General features: G+C 54.9%; 1 protein-coding gene across 7 annotated transcripts in view; it reads right to left on the reverse strand.

Moving 5' to 3' along the window:
• Window positions 1–4,532: 4,532 nt before the first annotated feature.
• Window positions 4,533–27,286, reverse strand: part of SEC31B (SEC31 homolog B, COPII coat complex component) — a 47,898-nt gene continuing 25,144 nt past the window's right edge. For 6 of the 7 annotated variants that reach the window (XM_054033957.1, XM_054033952.1, XM_054033951.1 and 3 more), the window contains exons 10-26: window positions 26,400–26,552; window positions 24,880–25,110; window positions 23,045–23,119; window positions 21,733–21,822; window positions 21,063–21,171; window positions 20,530–20,708; window positions 18,402–18,528; window positions 17,401–17,546; window positions 16,588–16,761; window positions 15,253–15,441; window positions 13,935–14,142; window positions 13,256–13,555; window positions 9,308–9,363; window positions 7,902–8,048; window positions 7,412–7,528; window positions 6,614–6,685; window positions 4,533–6,078 (exon numbers count right to left, since the gene is read on the reverse strand). In XM_054033957.1, the coding sequence (XP_053889932.1) occupies window positions 5,899–6,078; window positions 6,614–6,685; window positions 7,412–7,528; window positions 7,902–8,048; window positions 9,308–9,363; window positions 13,256–13,555; window positions 13,935–14,142; window positions 15,253–15,441; window positions 16,588–16,761; window positions 17,401–17,546; window positions 18,402–18,528; window positions 20,530–20,708; window positions 21,063–21,171; window positions 21,733–21,822; window positions 23,045–23,119; window positions 24,880–25,110; window positions 26,400–26,552 (2,553 nt within the window). In that variant the 3' untranslated portion in view covers window positions 4,533–5,898. The remainder of the gene's footprint in view (window positions 6,079–6,613; window positions 6,686–7,411; window positions 7,529–7,901; window positions 8,049–9,307; window positions 9,364–13,255; window positions 13,556–13,934; window positions 14,143–15,252; window positions 15,442–16,587; window positions 16,762–17,400; window positions 17,547–18,401; window positions 18,529–20,529; window positions 20,709–21,062; window positions 21,172–21,732; window positions 21,823–23,044; window positions 23,120–24,879; window positions 25,111–26,399; window positions 26,553–27,286) is intronic. The other variant, XM_054033958.1, reaches the window with a different exon arrangement.

A 27,286-nucleotide genomic window follows, 5' to 3' on the forward strand; every position in this document is an offset into this window, starting at 1 on the left:
GGCCAGGCCCTGAGCTGGTGTCAGTGGCCAGCATCCCACTCAGCTCAATGAACCCTGATCACTGCCACCAGCTGAGCACCTGGGCCTCTGTATTTCCCATTCCAAAGCCTTAGACAACGCCCTGGGTTCCTCCCAGCACCACCAGTATATTTCTACCTCCTTCCCAGCCCCGTTTATATGCAGGGCCCCTGCCCACTTTGCCGTAGCGTCATTGCTCTGCATTAGCAGCCCATGCTCCAACCCCACTCTCCTTAGCGGCAGCGCTCCTGCAGAACTCTCCCGGCCCCTGTGGGGATGGATACACAGCCCATGGCAGCGAGGCCCCGAGCCTGGGACGACAGACTCGGGCTGCCGTGTTAAACCAACTGTGCTGACCGCGCGGCTCAGGCTCTCAGGCCTGGGGGAGGGTGGGGTCAGTGCCTGAACTCCTGACAGCAGCATCTACACAGCAATTTTTAACACGGGAGTCCAAGCCCCGCGAGCCCGAGTCTGCGTAGGTGCACCTGAAGGAGCTGGAGGGTTCAGGACTAGCCCAGATGTCTGCAAGCCCCAGAGGGCTGCTTTCCCCCCTCCTGGCCAGGAGCTCTCTCTCCATTTCCTTTGCCTCTCCACCCGTGAGGGGAGAACGGGGCGCTGTGAGAGCTGCTATGTGCCTCCCTCCCCCCTTGCCTTGGAATGCACCAAGGCCAAGTCCACAGGGAACTGGACCCCTCTTTCACTGGCCGTATTATTCCCCACACAATTGGTGCCTCCAGGCTCTGGCCTTCCCCAGCGACTGCCATTCAGCACAGTGACACCTGTTGGCGAGGGGCAGCTCCATCTCCCCCTCCCCGCCAAGCCCTGCTGGGAGTGCCACAGCCGGGGGGTCCAGCCCCCTCCGCCTGCCCCTTTCTGTGGAATGAAATGCCAGCCCAGCAGCTGCACAGGGCACTGACCCACGCAGCAGGCCAGGGGCGAGGAGGGCACAAGAAGCCCCAGCGGCAAAGGCAGCAGACCATTGTGCCGCAGTATTGGATGCTTCCCCGTATTCATTGCGTTTTAATGAAGGTGCATTCCTTCGAGGAGAAATATTTACATTCGGCTTCCCAGGTGGTCACCTCTGCCCAGATGACACACAAACAGCTGCCTTCCAGGCCCAACCTCTTAACGGGCAGGCACAGACGGGAACCAAATGCTAATAACTCCCCAAGCCAGCCCCTTTCCCCTCCCTTGCGTGGAGTCAATGGAAACCCCATTTCACATGCTAATCCCCGCCGTTCTCCACACAACACCTTTTCCGAAAGTGTTTGGGAAAAGTCCTTGTGGGGCGTTTTCAACTCCCCGCCGCTCGGATTCCTTCTTGTCTTAGGCCAAGGCCTCTGTGTGGGTCTCTCACTCCAGCCGAGCTGCTTACAAAAAATTTAAACAAAGACTTTGGAGTTCATCAGCCTCCCACTGAAATTCACAGCTGCTGAACAAACTAATCCCCTCTCCAGGCCTTTCTTCCTTTCAATGGGTTCTTGGCTTCAAAGACACTTTGGGAAAGGACTTTGCAAGGACTCACACTGCTCCTTCAATAGAAGTTAGTGCAAGTATTATCCTGCGAGCAAGTGGCTTTACAAACAAATACAGCCTAACAATCTCGCCTCCACCGTGCACACACACACACAACCCTCGCCTGCAGACATGATGTGATCTACAGCCGGATTAGTGCGTTCTGGGCCTTTGGGGCTCACACGCGGCCCCCTACTCTTTGGGAAGGCAGGCGCCCTTCTTTCAGAGTGGAACGCGCGCTCCCTGTGCGGGGATGCTGCAGTACGGCCAGCAGTGTGGGGGCGTACGAGTGGAGATGCGCAGCCAGGCACCTGTAAACCCTTGGCCCCTGCCACGCCATCAGCCAACGAAGACCATAATGGAAACAGTTTATTAGAGGCAGTGTGGCCCAGTGGCTAGAACACTAGACTTGGCCTCCAAAAAACTGGGGTTCTATTACTGGCCTGCTGGGTGACCTTGGGCAAGTCACTTTGCCGCTCTTTACCTCACTTTCCTCATCTGTAAACAGAGATAATGATGAAAATGCCTTGAGATCTCCACCTGGAAAAAGCCAAGTAGATTATTAGCACAAACATGGGTACCCTAACTTAGAAGGAAAGGCACTAAGTGCTGTGACCAGCCTGCAAACGCTTGGAAGGAGGGGGTTAGTTCATGGGAGACTTGGCCTTTACTCTAGGACATATGGGAAAAAGGGAAAAATTAAGCTGACATCAAGGGGTGCTGGGCTGTGGAAGAGCTTCTCCGGGGAAGACCATCACTGTAGCCCCATAGGTCAGACTGCTCAGAGCACCTTAGTAAGTGGCCTGGAGGGAACACCCCATGCTGGCTCCAGGGCATGGCTGGTCTTCCCTGGCCATTGCTTTTCGCAGCTGGGCAGGTCCCAGGATCCAGTATGTGTAGTTCCGGCCTTTGTGTTCACTTTTCCACTGGCTTATTTAAGGCCTGGGGGAGCCAAGTTGGGAGCCGAAATATTTGCATGAAAGTAGGAGCGAGAGGCACCAACTGAGATGCGGCCCCATCTCGCGCTGGACTTCACATACACAATGGGAGAGGGGCCTGCTCCAAAGAGTGTCCAGGCTCGCTGGCTGAGCCAGCCAAAGGCTGGGAGAAAGGCAGGCTTATTCTGGTTCTTTTAGAGATGGGGATCAGACACACACGGGGATTAAATGACTTGTCCAGGGTCACATGTAGCCTCCGTGGCAGTCAGACATGGAACTAGATCTCCTGGGTGTCAATCCACTGCCTTACCCACAGTACAGTGCTTTTTTCTATTGTTAGCAGGACGAGAGTGTGGGTTACATCAGCCCGCAAACAGCATTAAAAACCCCCCGTAAAATGGAAATACAGATTGTAAACTATTCCCTCCCGACTGCTCCTTTCAGCTTTGGTTAGGCCTACTGGCACCGGAAACCACAGCCCTCGCGCCAGCCTTCCTGAGGTGCCTGAATTGGTTCAGTGCCTTGCAATTCTGTGAAACCCACATGCAAAGTGAACGTGAAGAGCAAACTCTCTCTCAAGTAAAAGACCCGGGGCTGAGGCTGAGCACCCCTGACTCTGCTGCTCAGGATCAATATGCAGAATCTAGTTCCCAAAATATGAGACTCAGCTCAAGTGGTCAGGGGGACAGCTGTAGAATGCAGTTACCCTCGCTCCCCTTATTGGTAGGGGCTGCCAGCTGGCTTTGGTGAGCAGCCTGCTGTGCAAGGGACCACATCACAACCAATGCAGCACTGCTCCAAAGCTAGCTGGCCTGATGCTCAAGCGTGAGAGTTAGGAGAGTGTAGACTGAATGCCATCCGCTCCCAGGGCCAGGTGCAACAGCTTTGCATCCCAGGACTCTAAACTTCCAAAAAATATACCTGAGCGCTCCTGTCAGTCACTCCCTCAGGGCTGGGAAAAGCTCCTCAGCCATGCCCAGGTGTAAGCTAACGCAGGGACATCTGCCTGCATCTGGGAACAGCCAGGAACAAATGCTGCCATTGATAGTAACTGCGTGCACCCCCTCCTATCCTGATGAGCTGCCTGGTCTGTGGCGAACTGCAGCTTCTATTGGCACCAGGACAGTGGAGCTTGGACAGGGGGTGGGGGGAGAGAGAAGACCTGGGAGAGTAGCACCCATCCGCTGCCTGCAGGCCAGGGGTATGATTCTGCAGGGGGGTGGAAGTAGGAAAGCCAGCTGGTGAGTCTGACCCAGTGCACAGTACAGCCAAGCTTTGGTTCGAGGGCTTGGTACTGCCCAGGAAGGAGAAGCCAGTTTGCCCTCGTGACTCAAACTCAAAATACTGAGGGAAACTAAAACAGGGCTGTAAGGCGAGAGACTGGTGGGAAATCCATCGAATGGGGGGGGGAAATTATTTTGCAGCATGAAAATAAGTGCCATGAAACAGCCTGCCCCAGCACCCTTCTGCCCAGTGGATAAGCACACCCCTGGGACACAGGAGCAGAGTCAAAACCCTACTTCGCCTGATTTGGAGCAGGCACTTGAGCCTACTGCACTGGAGACAAGGGGCCAGATCCTCAGCTGGTGTGACCTGGGGCAGCCCCACCGACTCCCATGAAGCAATGCTGAGGATCTCAGCCACAAGCTCAAAGCTTGCACAGTAATATACCTGGGGGTGCTCACTAGTGCAAAACCCCAAAGATCTCTCTCTGCCCCAAAGCAGCCCAGGCCCCCCCAGGCTGGCGAGAACAGATGGTTTAATACTGGAGGAGAGCACGCCGGGACACATGTCTCTGTGCTACAGCTCTAAGTGGTTTGTAACTAAGGCAGCCTGGGCTCCCAGCATGCTTGAAAAAACGCCGAAGCACAAACCATCAGGGGAAGCATCCAGTTTGCAGCAGTGTCCCAAATCAACAGCCAGCTGCAGAGCCAGGCTCTGCCTTTCGCTCCTGAAGGCGGAGACGACCCCCAAGCCCTGTTGAGAATGGCACCTGGCCCAAAGGGACCTCTCTTCATAACCAGAGGGAGGGCAACCCAGAGCCAAGGACCGAGATGCCAATTTCACAAAAAGCAGCTTTATTGAGGCACTTTGTGCTCACAGAGTGAGGGAGACACCCCCTTCCTGAGGGTCCCGGCAGAGCACCCCGATTCAGCAGGGGGTGCTCCAGATCCAACGGGTGGGAGTGAGAGGCTGCCCCTGTGCTGGATAGCAGGGTGTCAAACAGTATGGAAAGTCATAGGGCAAGGGGAGCGCATCACCAGCAGGGGGCTGGGCAGCAGGAGAGCTACATATGCCCTGAAATACCCTCCGCCCTCCAAGTGCCAACCCCATGGCCCCATCACCGCTCGGGTTCACTAGAGCCAACGCCAGCCGAATGCCAAGCCAGGGCTCAGCACGGCCTCCGGCTCGAACAGCACCATTCCCCACAGCATGTGCCCTCCCTATGCTGTGCCAATGGGCCTTGCAGGATGAAGGGGATGTGGCCCAGACTTGGCTGGGAGGGACCCACTGTGCCCTCAAGCTTTGGGGCCCTCCCCATGAAGGGTGAAGAGTTCAGAACCGGCTAGGGGATTGGCACATCTCCCACGTGTCGAAATCCCCTAGCCAGCTCTGAAATCCCAGCCTAGGGGCTTTCACACAATACTGGCTGGCAGCAGGACAGGTGCTCGTGAGGCTGGGGGCCACTCAGTGCAGCTTTCAGAACAAATGCTGCATGCTGCGAGGGAGCCCGGAGAGCAGCCTGGCGCTCCCCATGAGGAGTAGGGAAGCCAGAGAGCACAGGGGCCAGGACGTGAAAGGGTTTGGGTGTGGGGAGAGGCGCTCAAGGGGCGCAGTGGGGGAGGGGACAGAAAAGGGAGCCAGGTGCAGGGTGCCAAGGAGAAGGCAGCTGCAGAGCAGAGGCCAGCACGCGCCCCTGCTGAACCGTCGGCCTAGAGGGCGAAGGGGCAGGGAGAGGGCCAAGGGGGTGAGGCTGAAGGGAGGTCCCTATGGCTGAGCTCAGCTCACAGTGAGGCTCTGCTGTAGACAGGTGGTCTCCCCATCCCCGGTGGGGGGGTGCAGGGGTAGCCAAGGAGACCCCTTGCTTTGCCTTTGTGCAGGTGACCGCCACGCTGGACAGACAGTTTGAAAAGCGGCTGAAGGGGCAGCCGGAAGGAGCGAGTCTCCTCTCATCTCTGTATGGGGCCGGGGTGGAGCAGAGACACAGCTGGTTTGGGAGGATCTCAGTGCAATCCAGCTGGCAGTACTAACACTGACAAGCCGCGGGAAGGGAAGAGTCAGTGGCCGGTGGGGTCTTCGCAGGGGGACGGGGACGGCTTGGCTCCCACATGTTGCTTGGGAGCTGGAGGAAGCCTGCAGCCCAGCGCTTGGATTCGCCATCCCGCTCCGTCTCCACAGACTGTGCCCCCCGCCTCCGCACCAGGCGCTAGACGTTCAGCTTGCTGGCGATGGTCATGAGGACTTTCAGGATGGGCATGAAGCCAGACACCTCACTGAAGCTGCTACTACCCACTACCTGGGTGTGGACCAGCAGGCCCTGCTGGTAGCTGCGGGCCTCCATGCAGCGAGCGATCTCATGTAGCCCCATCAGGATGTGAGGGGAGAGCTGTGGGAAGGAGCAGACACCTCAGCCTCACGCTCTACCATAGGCCCCCCACGCCAACTGTCTGACCCGCCCTCAGCCAAGCGCCAGATGGGCACCTACAGCTGGGGCAGGCGGTGCTCAGTGACAGGGCCTGAAGGACCATCCCCACCCCTCAGCCTCACCAAGATTCTTTGGACCCTCTCCCTCCCCAGTCCCAGCCTAAAGCCAAGTCACCTGTCAGGGCGTTTGCTTCCTGCCCAACGGGAGGAGAGAGGCCAGAGGCCTGACTGGTCAGTGGGTGTCTGACATACACATGATGAGTCTCTCCTGCTGCTGTAATGGCAGCACATTGCACCACACCCCAGCCGCACAGGGCTCCTGCACCCCACACGGGCCAGAGTTGGCACCGCTGTGGGGGAGTTGGAGAAGAAGGGGACCTCAGCTGGTTTCAGGGAGGGGGTGAAGGAGTTAAAGGTCACTGATCTCTAGAGGGCCATGCACAGAGCACAGCTCTTTGCAAAGGGGGCCAAGGCATGGGACGGGTTCGCACACTTACAGCCTGCTCCCGGAGCTTCTCGTACAAGCACTCCAGCCGCTGCGCCGCGTCCTCCAGTTTCCTTTTGGTTTTCTGAAGTGAAGAGAAATCCTCAGCATGGGCTCTGCCAGGGGAAAACCTCCCATGCCACGGCTGCTCCCACCTCCTCCCAGGGTGCTCTGCAAACAGCTGCATCCCTGGCTCAGCTTGAAACACTCAGGGCATGGACTGTAACAAGCACCGCCACAGCACCCCTTAAGCTGTGCCCCATAGGAAACATCCCCCCACTGCACCTGCCAACAATGCTATGCCTGCGATGACCCTGGCACATTCCACCCTCCCCAGAGATGCAGCCCAGACCCCACACTGCAAGCCCTCCCCAGCCACCATGTTCCACAGCACGCAGGCCACAGCGGTTGCTTGAGAAACAGTCCGGTGGGCCTGATGGCAAGGCTGGACAGAGGCAGCCTCTGCCCGGCTGCTTCCAGCAATATCCTGCCCTGGCCTCACTTCTCCCCCCAAGACCTTCCCCTTCTAGAGACTCGTGGGGAGACAAACAAAGGGTGGTGTGGCAGAGGCCCAGCAGGGGCAGAAGTATCCGCTCTGCAGGAAAGGAGATGGGCATAGAAAGACTGTAGAGCATGGTGGGAAGGGAAGAGGAAATCCCCTGGGAAGAGAAGCAGCACCAGGGGACGGGATGAGGCAGGGAGAGAAGTCAGCGTCTGAGCTGGGACAAGACCCCACTCCTCCTGGCTCCCGGCCCTGTGCTTTAGCGACGACATCAACCCGGGAGGAAAAGCAGCTGCAAAGGCGACTCACGGGGTCGGTGGCGACGGCACTGCAGCGCTGCACCAGCCCTTCAAAGGTAGCCTTCAGCCCCTGGTGCTCCGGGGGCAGCTCCTTCCTCTCGATTCTCTCTGTGGGCAGCTGGGGAAACTGACACCAAATGAAAAGCAGCCAATGGCGGTGTGCTGAGCCCAGGGCAGGTGAACTCCACACCCCACAGCTCACTCCCCTGCCACTGTGGGGAACACATGAATGCACTTGCAGCTTGTTCCCTTAGAGCCTGCAGCCCTCTGGGGTCCTCTTGACTTGCTTATGCAACACGGCTCACTCCCTCCTCCCCTGCCCTGCCCGAACATGGTCATTTCCTACAAGGCTCAGGGAGCAGTCCTGGGGTCCTGGCCATGCTATGGTGGGGAAGAGGCAGATCCAAGCCCCAGTGTCACCAAACGATAAAGCTCTTACAAGCCAGCTTGCTCCTCACACCTGTGAGGAGTCTGGGGTGGGAGTGATGCCCCTGGGTTACCTGCATGCTGCCTTCTTTGGGTGCTCCCGGGGGTGCCTGGCCAGGTTCCTGGGATCTGGGAATCTGAGGCAGCAGGGCCCGCGGCTCTGTGGGGAGGCTCATTACTGGAGCTGTGATTGGAGCTGGAGGGGTGAACTTCTCTGACAACTACCAGGGGACAGAAAACAGCGAAAGAGGACTCGATGCTGCCACTGAATGACTGCAGGCAACCCCCTGGTTCTCTGAACTTTCCCAGGCCAAATTCATCATCTTTGCTAGCTCAAGAGCCTGGGAGTCTGCAGAGCAATCCCAAATGAGGGAATAATATGCACCTCTCTCTAAACCCCAAGGGCCCTCACAACGAGAGCGGGAGGCCCCCAATGCCCAGCCGGTGACCAGGGCTGCAGGGAGAAACCCCTTGGGCTCTCTGAAATCATTCAATCAAACGGACATGCCACAGCAGCCACCGCCGCTCCCTAGAAAGCCGACTCGGCTCTGCCACGGCACGAGTCGTGAATGCTGAGATTAGCTGCACAGAGCGCCCGGCAGAACAAGCGTTGGGGAAAGTCCCAGGACCTGGGGGGGAGTGTCTCCTGCAAATACTTCACCCCACCCCCAGAAAGCCAGGGAGTCAGGACAGATTCACTCCAACCAGGCTAGATCAAAAGGAGATGGCTTTAACAAGAGGCTAATCCTGTTGCAGTGAGCACAGCCTGAAGCAGGTTCCCAGCCAAGCTGCCAGAAAGCGCCCGGCGTCTGCTCAGCAGAGAAGGGGGTGGGGGTGGGGGGAGGGTGCCAGAGCGCTGCTTATTGCACCTGCCAGCAGGAGGCAGCAATGGAAATGGTGTAGGAGCATTTGCTGTGGGGGAAACTCAGCTCACAGATCCCCCTGAAGGGGTCACAGCAAGGGCCACTTGGCTGTGGGAGAGCTCCCAGCAACTCCAGCCCGAGATCTCCCGCAGGAGGCAGTAGAGCAGCACTCATGACTGGGAGCTCACGGTTACTCCAGCAGGAGGTGCTGTAGGGGCACAGCCAAGCACCAGGTTTAAATCTGGCGGTGCTAGCAGGTTTCTAGCCTGGCTGTTCTCCGAACCTTTCACCCCAGGTGCTGTAGCACAGTGGCACTCACAGCAGGGAGAGGCCAGCAGATAGGACGGTGTTCGAGGTGCCTAGGGAAATGCACACTGCAAAACACTTGTCCTGGGAAACCAAGCAAGGACGGCTGGCACCTTGGTGAAGGAACAATACGGGCAGCTGGGAGACCTGGGTTCATTCACTGCATGACCTCAAGCAAGTCAACTCTGTCTCTACTCCCCTATTTGCCCAGTGGGGACAGCAATAGTGACGCAGGGGCATGGGGAGGGGCCATTCGTTCATTCTGCGCTCCCTGGAGGTACAATCTGGCAGATGCTTTGGCCAAGGCTTACCTTTTTTTTCTGAAAGCCTCCCCTGAGAGCAGAGGGATTGTTCCAAGATTCCTGATCTGTAGGAACAAAGAGCAAGACACAGGCATGAGACTAGATGAGAACTCCAAGGCGGTGGGGCTCAATCTCTTACTGCTCTGGAAGTGGAAGGGCCTGGGCCTAGACCCACCTCCTCTTCCAACCCCCACTGTTTGGGTTGCTGAACGTTTCATGAAAAGGCTTTGTGGTCAACTCTGGGTCCACAGGCCACAGTCTGAGATTCCCCGCTCCTCCTTGGAGGATTCCCTTAATCCTGGCTTCAGGCACTGGGGCACATGTATGGGCTGCAGATAGTTTCCGTGCTAGGTCTCATGCCACTGGCACAAGAAAAACACTTCAACTGTCTGCAGCTTCTAAATCTCTGCCCTGGCTGCAAACTTCTACCACTGAGACCGAACCAACATGTGTGCAGGGTTCAAGTGCTCCAAGGTCCAGAGCCAAGTTCCAGGCGTCCCACAAAACCAGAGCGTGGCCTGCGCAGTACCAGGGACTCAGATCCGTGCTGCGGGCGACAGTGACAGTGAAAGGAACACCCCACAGGGCAGTCTGGAGCACTGGCAGAAATGCAGGCAGGTGGGGGAGAGAGATTTTCCTTTTCCGATAGCAGGCTCAGGACCAGCCCTTGGGAAAGTTTACCCTGCAAAGTCGATTTCACCTCAATAGTACATTCCTGGGGCAGTCTCTTTTGATTAGTGATTGTACAGTAGCTATCCCAAGGGGGCCCTGAGCCTTGACTGGAGCCCTTCAGCATTACAAGCCAATTAGCCCTCCTACTAAGAGAAGAGCTGGTGTGGGCACAGCCTCGTTTTAAGGCACAATATCGAAGGAGTCAGTGGAGTTAGAAATAAATGCCAGCTTAGTACATCACCAATCCCTATCTGCTCACAGGAGGTGGCTCCTTAATCACTTGGGAAAGATGCAAAGGTACTTAGTGCATTGAATGATTATTAGAATACTTCTGCAGCCATTCCTCCTGGCAGGTTTCAGGGATCACTTGCAGAGGAGTTCGGCTCAGTAGCTTAATTAAGTCTGCAATTATTTCTAGCTCTGGTGATTCCTAAGAGACCGTGTCTTAAAATGCTGCCATGCCCACAAGGACACTTGAGGCTAGCACATTCTGGCACTGCTCCAGGGCCTTAGACCAACCGATTCTCAGCCCTTCCATGAACTCTGCTTTACCAAGCGGCCTTTTACTTCACTCTGGGCAACTTACAGTCAGCATCAGGCATAAACTCAGCAGACTAGTAACCAAATCAGGCTTTTCTGGGTGCACCCTGAACAACTTGTCTCCTGCGGTCTTGGGAAGACTAAACTTGCCCAGGATTCTCCTTTGCCATGAGCAGCCCTTCCCCTGTTGCTGAGGAGCTCTGAGAGCAATGGAGATTTCTCAGACGACAGTCTGGCGCTCTCTAAATCTAGTTCAGCCACCCGTCACTAGCCGGCGTTACACAGTAGCTCAGGCAGGATGATCAGACTGGGGTCTTCGGGCCTTAAAATGGGAAGGCAATGGGGCACCGACCCCAGAAATCAGGAAAGCGTATTTGTACGCGATCTGTGTACACCCCAGCCCCATTAGCACCAACAGGAGCTAATCATCTGTGCCCTGAGACACGAGACCTCGCACACTTCATCCTCAGCCCAAATCCTGGGGCTCAGCCTGCGGGTCTCAAACGGCCCGACGCCAAGCTCAGCGTTCCTATTCGTGCCGAGCCCCAAGGCTGTTTGCGCCTCTGGCGCAGGGACAATAGTGGGGACCCTTTGTTCCTGCAGTTCTGTCCTACATACTGTGCTGGCCACCACACAAGAGCCCAATGCCCAGGCAGGCAAAGCCTCACACTGCTAAGCTCCAGAGACTGGCCCAAGGGATTCTGGGCACATAGCCCCCTCTGTGCATCTGCGGTCACTTAGCATTACCCCCACTAGGGATGACTGGACAAGACCCCCTCCCCACAGCAAAAGCTGCAAAGCAATGCCCAGGAATGCAGCAGGGAATGACGTCTCCACAGCAGATTGTACCTAGGAACAGCGACAGGCATGGGACTGGGACTTAGACCTGCCATTGCCCCCCAGCCCTCACTCCTGTCCGCCGCTGGAGGGTGGGGAGCTTGCAAGTAGCTTTAAACTGGCTTTCAAATTCCCCTGGGAAACCAACTCACCCATGCCTCCCTGACAGCCCTGAGCTACCCTACGCATGGCAGGGACCTGCCTCCCAGGCACACCTGGGAAGAGCCTTGGGGCAACCTGACATGCATAGTGCTGGGCTGGATGGAAGATGAGGGATGAGCTACCGCCGCTGGGGTGGTATCTGCTGTCAGCTGTGTGGGAGGAAGAGGAACTGCTCCCCGGCCCAGCTGACGCCAGGGTGGGTAGGTGAGAGCGACGCAGGGGTCATGCTCCAATCCCTCCAGGGTTGGGTGGGAAGCCGTAGAGGGGCTGGAGGCCAAGGGCCCCTCTTTACATTCCTGGGCTCCAATTGCATTAGGTCTGCAGCATCATAGTTCCATCTGCACCTCCCCGAAACGCATGCAGTGCACTCCCAGATGGCCCCTCGGCGCAGCTTTCCAGTGCCCAGCCGCAACACTGACACCTAGGTTCCTGCACAGCCACTGGTACAACTGCCCAGGCGTGCGAGGCAGATGCTGCACAGCGCGTGTGCAATCTCATCACATCTCACTGGAAGCAGTGGGACCACCTCCCCCGACTCAGAGGTAGGGGGTTGCTCATCGTACTGCCCGCAGGATGTGGGTGGGGATCTAGCCAGGGGAAGACACCTGAAAATCAAGGCAGGTTTTGGAGTCAGAGTCACCATGAAGCTTCTAGTTCATCAGTAACATCTCAACAGCACCCAGTGACCATTTCAGATAGCTCGATCCATCCTGAGCTAAGGGGGTGAGAATCTAGCCGCATACCCTGGGCCTGTTCCCTTTCGGCTGAGGTTGGATGCCAGGTTAGGGGATCCATGGAACCCCTCCTTCGGCTGCAGGGTCAATTTGGTTCCAAGGAGCAGTGCTGGATTGACAGCTCTTGGAGGCCACGCTCCTGGCTCTAGCCCAACACGAGATACAGCCCAGGCACAAACACTGCAGCCTTCCCCTGGGCTCCAACAACATGCCGCAGTCATGTCCAGCAGAGACCACCTCTAGGATGGTCTCCACGACCTTCATTCATCAGCCTCTCCTCTGAGGCTGCAACCCAGGGTGATGGTGTCACAGGCAATGCAAACATCTGTCCACCAGGGACTGGCCGAAGACTACCAGCTCGTTTCTCCTGGGCTAGCAGGTGACAATGACTTCACATCTCTCTCCAGCTGGGCTGGATTCAAACCAGCAACCAGGTGGGGAATGGCTCCAGCACCAGAACCCAGGAACAATGCTCACAAGGCCCAGGAGAATCTAAAACAGGTGGAGAGCCCATTGGAAATGGGGAGCGAGGGGCGGAAGCTGGAGTGCAGCAGAAAGAAGCATTTTACCCCACAGCCAGGTAAGCAAAGATCTCTTCCTTGGAGAGAGAGAACCCATCACTCCCAGCACTTCTAAGTTACCCATCAGCCTGATTAGCTAAGCAGGGATGCCAGTGGAGTGATGACCCTTCACCAGGGTCTGAGCGTGAGTGCGGAGTGTCCCCATGGAAATGCAGCTGCCACTAAGCGCACACTGGGACCCTGCCGGGCCAGCTCCTCCCAAGGTCGTGGGGAGCCGGATGGAAACACGGAGGAGCCTGCCTGAGCCAGTCTTCTTAACAGTGTTTCACCAGAACTGGGGGTCTCAGCACTTCAGCAACCCCAGCCCTAATGACACAAGTTCTCTTAGCCCATTCAGGGAGCTCCAGCTGCCAGCGTCCTGGTATGACAGACCCTCATTACGAGATCCCATCTGGGATGGGCACGGGCGAAGCCACGCAAACTATACTCACCGGTGGGAGGGGGAGGGATGCTAGGAGCTCCAGGGCCCCCCTGAGGGTAGCCCACACCTGGGGGGCAGCTGAAAGGAGCTGAAGGAAAAAGCATAGGGGGCTGCCCCGCTGTGGGGAGAGGACAGGTGGCAGGATGCTGTGCAGGGACCGAGGCTGGAGGGAAGAAGGTTGATCCCAGTGGTGGAACGCCAGGGGGTGCAATGGGCCCAGGCTGTCCTGAAATAGGAGGCTGATTGGGAAAGGCAGCTGGTCCAGCAAGTCTGGCTCCTGGCAGGCTGAATGGCGGAGGCTGGGACAATGCTGAAACCAAGGAGAACAACGTCAGCTGGCAGTCCCCTCCTACCAGGAGGAGTGTGTTCCCCATGGCTCCCACTCCCTGCTTTGGCAAGCATCCTCCTCTCCCAAGCCATGCCCGGCCTTCCTCCCACATGCCCATCCCCAAGCCTCATCCCACCTCACAGCTTACTGGGGGCCTCTCCCAGGGCTCATGACTAAGCTGCAGCGAGGTCCATGGGATCGGCAGCGCATGGGAACTCGGAGCAGCCTGCTCCCCAGACAAGCTGCAAGCACTATGGCACGTATGGAGCAGAGTCTGACGTGGGCCCAAAGAGCACGCCTGGCGCTCCCTGCCCTGATGGATGCAATGGCTTTATAGGCTGCGTCTCTGGCGCACACTCACCTGGCCCGGGAACCGTAGCTGGTGCCAAGCCGGAGGCGTACTGGCAGTAAGGGGGCCGGCCTCCTGCTCTGGAGTACATACTGGTAGTGGGGGAAATGCTGGCCTGGGGAGGAGCCATGGGCACCGCTGGCACCGGCTGAGGCATGAAGAGTGAAGGCACTGAAGACTGAACTGACACCGGCGGGGTGAAGGATGGCTGGTACACGGGCTGTAATGAAAACACAGACACTGCGGTGAGCCCCACCTGGCAGTCCCGCTCGAACAAGAGCTGTGGCCACTGCCCCAGCTATCCTGTGACCAGTGGCAAGCCACTCGCCTCCCCTGCCCAAAAAGGGCACACTGGAGACTCCAAAAACAGCTGCCCGGCTCAGCCTGGTTGGGAAGCAGGCACCTGGCTTGGCTCCACTTTGCCAGCACTATGTCTGCTGGCTGTGCCAGCGCAGGGCTTGGTTGCTTTCTTTCCCCATCAGAAGGGCCAGCTCTGCGATGGCACCCCACTCTCCTCCTTCGCTCTCTGTTAGATTCCCGTCCATCAGGCTGCGAGCCCCCAGGAGAGGGACCAGAGTAACCCCACTAGCCACAGGCAGGGTGAGGCCCTACGAGCCCATGGGAGAGGGACCAGAGTAACCCCCTTAGCCAGCAGCAGGGGCCTACGATCCCCTGGGAGAGGGACCAAATTAACTCCACGAGCCACGGGCGGGGCAGGGCGGGACCCTATGAGCCCATGGGAGAGGGACCAGATTAACCCCCTTAGCCAGGCGCAGAGATGCTGATTCCCTTCCTTCAGGCTGGGCTCCTGCTGCGACCTGGCTGCTGTGGAAGGAGGTATTTTCAGTTCATGACAGGTGCACCCATCCTACTGAAAGCACAAAGGAACCAGCTGCAGCCCCCCACATCTTCAACACAGAGGTGCAGCCTGCAGGACCACAGGGCACCGCAGGAAATGTGCCGTCTCAGTCAGGAGGTCTGGACTAATGGGATCCAGATGGACCATTGCATGCTGGGTATGTCCTCTGTGCAGGCCACACTCCACGAGGAAGAAGAGGGCGGGTGCACTGTAGAGACCAGTGGCTTGTTCCTTGGTTAACCGTGTGCCCCAGAAGTGGCGAGTCTTTCCCCAAACTCTTTTCAGCCCATCAGCACTAGGAAGAGCCCTCAGCTAACGTAGTTTGTACCACTGGAGCTAGGGGTGTCCTTCAGTCAGCTGTGCCAAGCTGCCCGAGGGCAGCTACAATCCCATCAGCCTCCTTTAGCTGTCTCCTTCCCTCTCCCCAGTGCTTCTCTGCCCTGGGCATAGGCACCAGGCTTTGAGACTTACCTTCTCTGGATGCCTGGGACCCGGTCTGCGGGCTGACCCTTCCGGAGCAGAGCTGCTCTTGGCTGCCGGCAATGGGTGGCTAACTGGCCCGACATGCACACGAGCATAGGGGAAAGGAGGCGGCTGCTGATCGCCCACGCTCTCCCCTTGAGCATGGAAGAGACGGTCTCGGAGCTGCTGGATCAGGAGCTGAAAAAAATGAGACTTAATGAAGTGCTTCGGGAGCCACGGATGGAAGGCTCCCTAGGGTTATGAATAACTCCTTAGCCCACTAGGTGCAATACATTGGCAGAGGCATGAAGCCTTCATCAGTATGCAGCACCTGATAACTAATCCTGGGGGCCTAATGAGAGGCTGCAAACTTCAGGGTCCAAGACACCACCCTGATCTCAATTGGGAGAGCTCTCTGAAGCCATGCTGAGGCTCCTCAACCTCCGGGGCTCTCTCCTACTTGGGGGTCCCCAATTTTTTCCCTTCCTCCAAAATGGATCACCAAACCTTGAGAAGCACCTTCCCACCCATGCCTGCCCCAAAGTGACCGCGTTTGGTTAAGTGCTGCCAAGAACTGCAAAGAGCAGCATGGAGATCCCCTCTCCTGGCCTGGCCTCCAAGGCCTCAGAGTAGACTCTTTGAGGCAGATGAAGCTCCCAAGGAGAAAGAGAACCACCCCAAGGCAGGGGGGAAGTGAGCTGGTACGGGCTGGTACGGCATACCAGTAAGAACCCGCACCCGCCCGTACCCAGCCCACATTAAAGCTCTGCCGTGGCAGCACTTTAACGTCCCTGCCCCTTTTGCCTCCCCCATCGGCAGCCCTGTTGGTAGGGTCCGTACTGGCAGGGCCGCCAACAGGGGAAGCAAAAGGGGCAGGGATGTTAAAGCACTGCCATGGCAAAGGACCCTGCAGCGCTTTAACGTCCCTGCCCCTTTTGCCCCCCCTCGGCCACTGACTGGCAGGGAGAGGGGCAAAGGGAGCAGCTGCCCTGGGGTTGGTGATTTAAAAGGGCCTGGGGCTCTGGATGCCACTGCCACGGCGTCTGGAGTCCCGAGCCCTTTAAATTGCCATGGGAGCCCTGGGCAGGGCGGGCCAGGCGGCCTGGAAGGGCTGTCTGGGGGATGCTGACCCCAAGCCCAGGCCTTTCCGCCCGAGGCCCCATCCCTTCTGGGGGTCAGAGCCAGCCACGGTACAGGTAAGTGTCCTGAGTTACTTTCACCCCTGCCCCAAGGGAAAGGTTCCACCTTAATCAGTATCTACAGCTTCCTGTTGCATGCTGGCTCTCTACACTGCAACTTCCAAGTCTCTCCAGCACCTTCTCTGCCTATCTATTTTTCACCTACCTCATCAGAGCTGCGGGGTAGATAGCTCATTGCCGCCGCCAAACACCCCTGCGATGCCAAGAGCCTGGCATATTGGGTGACCCGCTCTGCCAAGACAGGGCCCAAAGCTGGCCCCACAGAGCCTCGGAGCATCTCAATGGACCTGCTCAGCACCATCACTTTCTCCACCAGGTCCTGACAGGGCGGGATGAAGACAACACATGCCGTAAGTTCTCCATTGAGGGTGAGCTTTGCTTTACTATCCATCTCATTCGGACACACACCGTGAGGTTGTGTAGGGCCAGAAGTCAGCCCAAGGGAGAGAAGGAAGGTCTCATTGAACAGTCCCGGAACAGGAATGAATTTCATGCAGCACCACCTATTTCACAGCCAGGAACACAAGAGCAGCAGCACTGCTGGGGTGGGACTCGGGAGACTGGGATCCATTTCCAGCTCAGTCACATACGTCCAGTTCCCCCTGCCCCGGGAAACAGGGATTGAGAGGATGATAGGCAGAGGTGCTCAGAGACCATGCTGGTAAGTGACCTCTATGTTCCTAGACATACAGATCAGCACCACGCCCTGTCCATTGCACAGCAGTCCATCCTGCCCCTGAGCACATGCTGATCCAGGCCCTCTCGTGTCAACAAACAACTAGCAACTTAACCCAAGGCTCCTTTAGCCAGAATCTAGGCTAGGAGGAGACCCAACTCCTACAGCTGGAAGTTGTAGGACTGGAGAAGCTGGAGCTCAGGCTCCAATCTGTGTCTTTTGGGACCCTGCAGACAGATCCTAGCCTATGGAGGTTTCATGCCCACATCAAAGCACCTGTACCTGCAGAGCTAGGGGTGATGAGGTCTCGTGGTTTTTTACCCAGCATTTCGCCAACCTCTCCACATTGCCGGATGAGATGTAACATAGGCAGGCTTCACTGGACAGCACCCCCTTGCCTTCTGACTCCAGACGGGCCCCCAGTATATCTAAAGGGAGGAGGAAAAGGGGCAGTTTCCACTTATTTGCTCCCATCTGGCCAGCTCCTCCTTCCCCTGCCCTGCTCTCAGAAATTGTGCGATAACTTTACACACTGGCAACTTAGGAGCCACATGCAGAGAGTTAACAGGCCATGGTACAGAGGCTGGTGTCACCAATGAATCCATAGTTAAGAGCCTGGCTAAAGCTAAATAGGGAAGGAAACAATACAGCAAACCCCTGTCAGTCAGCTACCGTTCACCAACTGGTTCCCAGCTAATGGCCTCCAGAGCTTTTATACCCCGATCGCTAGCTCATTCCTGGCCAGCCACGTTTCCCACAAGGGCCAGCCCAGTCCTAGCCCTAAACAGGCTCTATGAGGAAAACTACTGAGCCCTCACCAACTGGCTCTCAGCCCATTCCCAGGCTTGCAAGTGTGTGAGGACTGCAAGCAGTAGGAAGAACCACTTGCAGGTGGGGTGCACCCCTCCTGCCTTCCCTCTCCCCAGGAGCTCTGGCCCCTTTCCAGATAAGCCCTGTACATATACACACCTTACTCAGGGCCTAGGCCTGGGCAGCAGCAGAAGTCACTACCCATAGCTCTTCCCAAGCCATGGATGCAGGCTGAAGGAGATATTGGCACATCCTTGTCCCATACCATGAGACTCTGCCCTGCCTTACCGTTCATATAGCCCACTTCCACTGATTCTGTTCTTCCTGCCTTAGCCTGCAGATGGGTCACGCTCTCATTTGTCTTGTCTGGAACGCCCTTAGACCATTTTGGAAATATTTCCTCTCAAGATCCATCCACCTCTCTCTGTAGACAGCCCGGAGGCACTCTGCATCAAATGAAGCGTCCCACCTACCACAGAGCTGGGCGTATTCCTCCTGCTTGGAGTACGTTAACAAGATGGCCAGTGCCTCCTTCCAGTTCTGCAGGTCACATGTGCAGATTACATCTCGCCAGTTCTGCTGCACAATGGAGGAAAGAAGCTGCAGGAGAAGCAAATGGCCCATCAGTCCACAAGTTCAAACCTCAGATGCAGCTATGGAGGTCCATACATGCTCACACAGAGTTGGGTTAACAGAGTGCACTTGGGTTAACAGAGTGACTCTGGGAGAACCCTTGGTGCCACCTGGCAGAGGGCCCCCCATACTGTAACTCACATCAGGCCTGACATACTCATTCCCTCAACACACTGCTGTCAGAATATGTACCTCAAAGGTGTCCGGTAAGGTATCATATGTAAACTGGTGACAAGCTGGTCCTGAAAAATCATTGTGATGTATGTACAGGGTGTTTACAAATTGTTGTGTATGTGTACTTAAAACGTGTTCAGCCTGCCCTAGACAGAGGAACATGCCTTTACCTGTCTGACCAACTTGGCTACAGGCAGAGTACAATGAAGGTACATTTACATAGAAGGTAAACAAAGCCAGCAGGCTAAACAAGCTGGGGAGAAGACTGCTTAACAATCATGCTGGGGACGGAGTCTGCACCCCAGCAAGCCTTCTTGGCTCTTGAGGCAGAGACAGAGACAATAGACTTTGGGAGCGAAAAGACCTTTTAGTTACCCGTCACTTAGGAACAGCACTGTTTGATTCAGTGAATGTTGGGTCCAGAGGGCTAGAGATGCTGGTAACTTGAGGTGAGCAAGGGCTTGTCTACACTTAAAACGCTGCAGCAGTGCAGCTGCGCCACTGCAGTGAGCCAATGAAGACACTACATACGCCAACAGGAGGGGGTCTTCTGTCAACATGGGTACTCCACCAGCCTGAGAGGCGGGAGCTAGGGTGACGGGAGAATTCTCTCATTGACCTAGTGCTCTCTACGCTGATGGTTAGGTTGGCTTAACTACGCCATTCAGGGGTGTGGATTTTTCACACCCCTGAGCAATGTAGTTATACCAACCTAACTTCCTAGTGTAGACCAGGCCTAAGAAAACTGCTTAGACAAAGATTGTAACTTGTTAAGATTAAATTTTAGTCATAAAACTAGAATAACTTTCTTAAAGAATCAGGATTTAAGTGATACTAAGCCAGAGAAAGGGACAGGCCTGGGTACAAACAAAACACAGCACACTTGCTAAGCTAACAGGCTGGTGTGTGCTCTCTCTCTTTGGAGGCAGCAAACATAATACCAGCTGTGAGTGCCCAAGGTGAGGGACGGGATGCGGCAGAGACACGTCTCTGGGGAACTGGGGCGCTAGGTTCACTGACTGTTTCCTGCAAGGCAAGGTTTAGACGGGCAGAGTCTTGACGAGTGTGCTGGCCAGGCAGCCAGGGAAGCAATGCACAGCTTCGCAGCAGCAGAGCTCTCACCCTTGCTATGGCAGAGCGTTAACACAGTGGCTCTCAGCTCTAGGTGGTCTGAGCAAGACGCCACACTTGCATGGAGTGTCCACATCACGGCTGCTCACATGCAGGTGGGATGATATAGAATTTGCCCCCATGGTCCACCACTGTGCCTCCAGCAGTAACTGGCACTTAGTGCTTCCAAAGGTGAAAAGCCACCCATGCCCCTGTCTAGTAACACAATGCTGTAGACAGAGGAAGAAGATTCTTTCCTGGTCCTTACAATGGTTGGTTTATGCCATGCAGCATGGGATTTGACCAGCTCTGTAGCTGCATAAGAGAAGTGTCATTAAGGCTCAGGTAATGTCGATGGATTTCTAAAAGGGTTGGATAATTTAAACTGCAACCTCCTGAGGCAGAAGATACCAGAAGCTGGACACAAGCTGAAGAGAAGGGCGGAAATCCTGGCTCTGCAGCAGATTGCTTGTTGGATGAGAGCAAGTTATATAAAGGTATCATGAGCGCAGTGTAAATACCTAGACAGAGCTGGAAATTAGATGGACAGAGCCCTCAGTTCAGCATTTCACCCCTGCCAACGCACTCTCACACAGGCAAGCACACCTGCCCGGGCCCCATCCACCTCAGTCTGTTCTCTTCTGCCCCGCATCTCTGCCTGGATATACACTGCTGGGCACTCACCTGAGAAATCTTTGTTTTCCGTTTGGCAAAGTACTGCATCTGGGTCTCCCGCAGTAGCGTCTCCCCCCCAGCGATAGCCAGAATGATGGCATCAGCAAAACGGTCAGCCCTCACGCACAGCTGCACAGCGCCGGCAAAGTTCCCCACCAGGAGCGCCTGGCTGATCAGCCCGTCCGTGTCTGGAGAGGGGGAAAGGAACGCACAGCACTATGGTGAGCAACTGAACAGTTCATCCGGGGGCCACCCACCACCCTGGCTGCAATGAACTGTGGACACTAGTGAAAAGGCAGCTCTGCAACAACTGCAACCCATCTCCAGGCCTTTCACTCCAGAAACCACGTGTGCTGAAAGTGGATCCTCATCCAGTATTAGGGCTTGTCCTCTGTGGGCCTTCCACCGCAAGTGCACTGGTCAATGCCGATGGCACAGAGAGAGAATGTAGGTTGAGGTACACTGCATAGTGCATCAATGGGCCAGGCTATGTCACTTTATAGGGCAGCGGCTCCCTTCACATAATGCGGGCCATGCAATACCTGTTGTGACCGGGATCTCCAATGTGCTCATGTCCTGAGGGACGAGGCTGTCAAAGAACCCTGAAGAGGAGGAAGCAGCACCCACTTCGGTCATGGAGCATCTTGAGCCCTGTGCAAAGAAAGCAGGGAGAGTATGTTGATGTGAGCCACACCCAGAAGAACAAGCCTGACCAAGACAATTTCAATGGATTACAGAGCTGGGTGAGGGTGGTTTGCGGCTGTTCTACCTGGCTGGGAGTTTCTTTCTATAGCTGATTTCAGCACGGAAGCTTACAGGCCGCTTCCTTCATATCTCCTGCCACTGCACTATCACTAGTGCAGCTCTACCAGTGTAGCAATGACAGGAGTGCCAGCCTGCCCCAGAAGGTGCCAAGAGGACACCCGGAAGCTGTGCCATGGAGCTAAGATAGGGTTAAGGTTAACCCTCGCACCAAAGAACTGAGCGCTCCTTGAACAAGGCTTGCTGTAGTGTCATCAACAGCCTGCATGTCACCATCCCTTGCAGTGACTGCCTAGCCCATCCAGTCCCCCCTCCTGCATAACCCAGTCCACAGATCCTCACCCAGGGAGTCCTGCACTGAGCCCCAGAACTTTTTGGAATTTGTCCTTCTTGTTCATTCCTCTCCCTGACGCTCACTTCTCAGTGACCAGTGAGGAGTCCAGGGCCTACCTGAACAGGCGGCTGTGCAGCCTGAGCCAAGCCATCTGCCTCAGGAAAGTGCTGCTTCTCTGGGATACCATTCCCTAAACAGGACGTGATCTGTGAAGAAATGGAGTCATGGAGTCAAGCCTCTGTCACAAAGCTGAACGTGTGGGCAGCAGAAAGGCCAAGTCGCCCAAAGCCAGAAACAGCTCCATTGACTTCCCCAAGCACTTTAAGAGCTGGTTCAAAATCACGCTCTGTATTAACCCTCCCACCCCATCACCTCTCCCAGCTCCCCTTGCTACTCAGCTAGTACAGACCTCTCTGCCCCTTGCCATAACACTGCCCTCACTGGTGCAAGATCCGTCTCCTTTGCAACTCTGTCAGTGTTATCTGAAGGAGTATTCCAGTAACTTACCACCTCCTCCACTTTCCACACCTCACCCAGATCTCTCACTTCTCTCTAAGTATTAGGAGGGAAGTTAACAACATATGGTGCTCGCAGAGACAGTTTGGACAAAGCTGCATTGCCGTGATGCATCAGTTAAAGCTGCAGCAGAATTTCCCTTTTAATGGGACCTCTGTTTGTGCTGAACTCCTGAAATATCCAGAGGCTCCTTGTACATTCCCTCAGAGTCACCTGCTTTGGGACTCATTCATGAGATGAGTGAAGGTTTGAGTTAGGGGCTGACACCTTGTAAAGCTACCCTGGGTAGGACAGAAGCCTAGCGATCAGGAGAGATTAGAAGAGAGAGGAGGAACACTCCCTGATTCCACCCTCCCTGTTGCTCCCACCCAGCAGCTCAGTGGGTTAAGTGTATTAACCTTTCACCTCTGGAGACCAGGATTCAAGTCTCAGCTTAGATCACAAGTAGTGGTCTCATGATAGCTCCCAGGTGCGCATCACCGACCTGCCACACAATTAGCCAGCATCCGACCTAGGCAGAGCCACATCCAGATGTGCTGGAGGAGCTGCCCAGGTGAGCTGGAAGTCAGGATCAAGGTGCACTGGGAGAGCTGAAGGGAGGGAATGAAGCCTGAACTATGCCCTGCCCTAGCCAGCACATTGCAGCACTAGTCACATGGTCACAAATGAAGCAAATCAAGCATGCACTTTCTAAGTCCACAGGACCAGTCCTAGTTCAGGTGCAAAAATGTTCAAGCTACACCTCCAAGTGAAACCTTATGGGAGGAATTGCTTATAAAATACATAGTGCGGCAGATACCTCTTTCCTGCACTCCCTGAATCTGTTCTTCACCTGTCCCCTAATTCACCTGCCACTACCCTAAAAGGACCCTCTGTGAAATAAAGACATTGCTTAGCAAGTAGGCCACTTACCTTCTTCTGCAGCTCCTCTTTACTATAGCCCAGCAGCTTCAGGAGTTTAGTCCTGGATTCTGGCTCCATGTTCACCTGGGTCCCAAAGGGGATCAGAGACAAAGAGGTGCGTAAAACCGGGTGTCTGCATAGAGACAACACCCAGCTGCCAAGCATAGTGCTCAGTTTACAGATTAGCACCAGGGGACCCTGGGTGCTCCTTGGGACCTGGAATAAGCTGCCTTTTGGAAGATGAAGTCTGAGACTTTGCTAACCTTTTCTACCCCAGCAATGCAATAAAACCTGGTTATCGCATTCTGTCAAACACATTGCGCGCAGACACTGATTAACTAACAGGGGTATTGCTCACTTTAACACACTACACTTGCTTTAGCCAGCTACGCTACAGTAACGAACCCCACACTGCAGGATCACTCCTGTAAGCTGCAGTGCTTTGGAACGGTCCTTGAAAGTACTGCTGTTATGTGAGAAGAGATGCCTATAGCACTAGTCAGGCAGCACAGGCCAGTGGACAGAGCACTGGTCTGGGAGTCAGGAGATCTGTGTCACTATGGGCAAGTCACATCTCTCTGTGCCTCAGTTTCTCCAAGAGTAAAATGGGACTTCTGTAAAGCTCTCTGAGATCTAGGCATGGAGAATTCTGTATAAGCACTAAGTACTATCACAGCTCACGGACGTGTGTTACTGATTTCCTCTCTCACAACATGGCCTGCTTGCGATCCCCAGGCCACAGTTTGAGAAGGCAGCACTGCCTACTAGAGAGAAAAACTGGACTGGACCAGTGAATGGAGCAGGCTGCTATCTCCAATTGTAGTCTGTGGCCGACAGTGGTACATGGAACACCGAGTCGTTTTGGTCCCAATGGGTGAGACGGGTGGGATTTGAAGGTGATCACCCAACATAAGAAGGGGCTAAATCAAGCAGTTTACTCAGGGCTAGATTCTCTCATGTTTACTCGTGTTGAGTAGGACCTTATTCCTCCAGCCAGCCTCATTTAAGTCAATGGGACTACTTGTGGAGTAAGGTACGGTTCCATTTGAGGAAGGGGATCAGATTCCAGCCCTCAGCCCGTCTGAAGTCAAAGCTCCCAGTGACGATGTTGGGAGTTCTGACCGAGTGCAGACAGAGGATTTAGCCCAATTATGTCCAAGCTAGACAGAAGCTGATCTAGTTCTTGCAGGCCCTGGCTGGAAAGCAAAGCACTCTTGGCTAGAGCACCTCTCTGTGGTTGTATTTGGAGGGAGCAGCAAGATTCCCTGGGCCTCAGTTAAACACTAGGCAGGATCTTAAATTGATGGGCCTTAAGGACCTCAGAGTCTGCCACGAAAGATAGAGGCAAAGCGCTCAATCACCTTCTGGATGGTCTACATGGCAACGGGGTTGAGGGAGGGAGCAAACAATCCTGCTGGCATCACAGCTGCCTCAACCCTTCCAGGCTGATCTCAGCCCATTAGGGCTTTTGCCTGGGGAATGAGGGAGTGCGCTCCACTGAGATCACTACAGGACTAGAGGAGGCTGAGTGTCTGCCTGGCACTGCTGTGTACAGTATCCTGACTGACAGCCCAACACAGTCTGATGCCAACACCGTACCTATGAAAAGGAGAGCAGGCCTCCAGCCCTCTGCATTTAGCCTTTAACCAAGGCTTTCCCCAAGCACGTGATTATGTGATGTGTTTATGGCTTAACTCCCAGTCAGTCTGTTCTGTTTATTGCTGTCCCTTGAAGAGCTGGGGATATACGAGGCCAGGGACAAGTGTGATGAGCACATGCAAAACCCATGCCAGGAATGCAAAGGCATTGCAATGAGATCTTGGTCTTCACCAGGGCTGTCCTACCTTCAGGAAGTTCCAGAGGTTCTCTTCAAACTGCAGCTGGGCTGCCCGAATCTTGCTCTGGCAATAGTCCAGGAGGTTTCCCGACTGCAGGGCCATCTGCAGCTCTCTGGATCGGGCCAGGAACTCTGACTCTGTAACGACTTGGCTGATGAACACCTGGCGCGGGGGAATCTGCTGCATTTGTTGTGCTGGGGCCTTGGTGAGGCCAAAAGTGATTAATTTCCCTCCGAACTGAGAAGGAGAGAGGGAAAAAGTAAGTGTCCATACACGTGAAGGTAAAACCAGCACACTCAGCTCTCGGGAGCTGAAGGGGCTTCGGCAGACACCAATGGCCCTGAACAGGGCAATCCCGAGGAACCCAAGGCAGACCACAGCTCCACACATACAAGATGCTGCTGTCTTCTGCAAGGATCAAACCCAAGACCTGCAGCATCAGAACCACAATCCTCAGTGACACCCACAGTCTGTGTGTGTGCAGTCATACGTAGCTCACTGCAAACATCAACAGCACAGAGGACCAGCTGCTGTTTGGAATGATTTTGCTCTGCAACAGAGATCATCAAACTAATGGAATACACAGGAGCCTTTATTTATTGAATTTAGTAATTTTGCATTAGGCCACTGTGGGTTCACCTCCTGCTGCTCCAGTTTCAAGCTCAACAGAGTGAAAATCACAGCTGGTGCTTTTCTCAAATATGGAGACTCTAGGAGCACACAAAATCCAAAGGCAGTGACCACAGACACAATGACCTTACTTGCATAGGGTTATTCCTAGGTCACCCACTCATGTCAAGTGTTCTTAAGCCTACGGCCTAGTAACATACCAGTGGGGGCCGCGATCGGCCGAACCTGCTGTGTCAGCAGGTAAATAAACTGGCCCGGCCCGCCAGGGTGCTTACCCTGCGAGCCGCGTGCCAAACATTGCCGACCCCTGTTATAGATGAAATAGCATATGAACTGACCATAATGGCACATAAAACAATGCTAAATGGATGACAGAAGGAACTAACTGGCTACAGTACTACTCTGAAATGGCACGGGCCAGGGCAGAGGCTAAGAAAGCAGGGCAGCAGCACAATCTGGGAGAAAAGCGGGGTGGCAGACGAGGAGAGGGAGAGAATAAGGATATGGGGAGAAGAGGGAATAGGGAAAGGGGAAAGACAGACAATGGACTGGGAGGAAAGGCAGGAGAGAACAGACCTTGCCTACAAGACTGGGCTAGTTTCTGAGACTGGGCTAGTTTCATTAACTATCCAATGGGAAGGACATGGGAGTCAAAGAGCAGCTCTCTCCCATCAGAGCAAGTCCCCATCACTGCTAGAGGGACAGATGTTGTTGGCGAGGTCTCTGAACACCACAGCAAAGGATCCCCTGCCAACGGAGCCACACAGCCCTCTACCAAAACTGACAGCACCATGAAAACCACAACGGTCTCCAACATGGGAACCAGATCCCCTCTGAGCCCCCAGTGGGGGCCATAACCACTCTCCTTTCCAGGCAACGATGTTCCACACACTTACTGCAAACGAGACCCCCACCGGCCTGCGAATCCACTTGGGGGGCTTTTTCAGTGGCGGGATCAAGGTGGTTTGAGCCACCTGCTCTGGCACCTGAAGAGGAGGAAGGGTCTGTCCCGTGCCGAAGGGGTCCAGGTTGTTAAAGGAGGAGGAGATCTGAGAAGGGAAATTAAAAAAGTTACATCTCACTCTCCAGGCAATAAGATCAATCAGCCTAGCCCAGTTGTTAGTTACCCTCGGTGGTGAAGAAACAGGACATTAGCATGTTCCTGGGGCAGTGCCACCACATCCTTATGAGAGACACAGCATATCTGGGATACAGACCTTATACAAACCTTAATTAGTTTTAGTTCTTAAATGGGTTCATCTTGAGAAGTTACTTCTCTCTATTAACATGAAGACTTCCCAAGGGAAGCTGTTTGTCCCACCACCCCACTCCTAAATAAAAAGATTACTGAATGTCATTGTCTCCCACAAATAAGGCAAACAACTGGTCATAACTTGTCTGACTTGTTTTTAATTTTGCTGATGGGGGACTGTTGAGTGGCTGTTTGTTGCAAGGGTCTTTTAAACCAGTTATTTTTATAGGATTTTGTGTTGAACATTCTGTGAACTGGCGCTATAACGACATCAAGACATTTTCGCCCAGAGGACACCATGGCAGCTTCCTCAAAAGTGTTCTGAGCTGTATTTTTACAATATTTCTGGGAGATCACACACATGCAGTTCTTGTGGCATGGAAACATTAACAATTTTTTTTAATTGCTGGCTTAAGCAAGTCCTTCCCCAGAACTGAAGTTTGCTATGCATGACCCAATTTGAACTTAACAGGACCAAACTGCGTGACTCCAAGATAGGCCTCACACCGGAGTTGTCTGAAGACCCTGGAG

Source organism: Malaclemys terrapin, chromosome 7 (genome assembly GCF_027887155.1).
Source record: "Malaclemys terrapin pileata isolate rMalTer1 chromosome 7, rMalTer1.hap1, whole genome shotgun sequence".
Classification (NCBI taxonomy): Eukaryota; Metazoa; Chordata; order Testudines; family Emydidae; genus Malaclemys; species Malaclemys terrapin.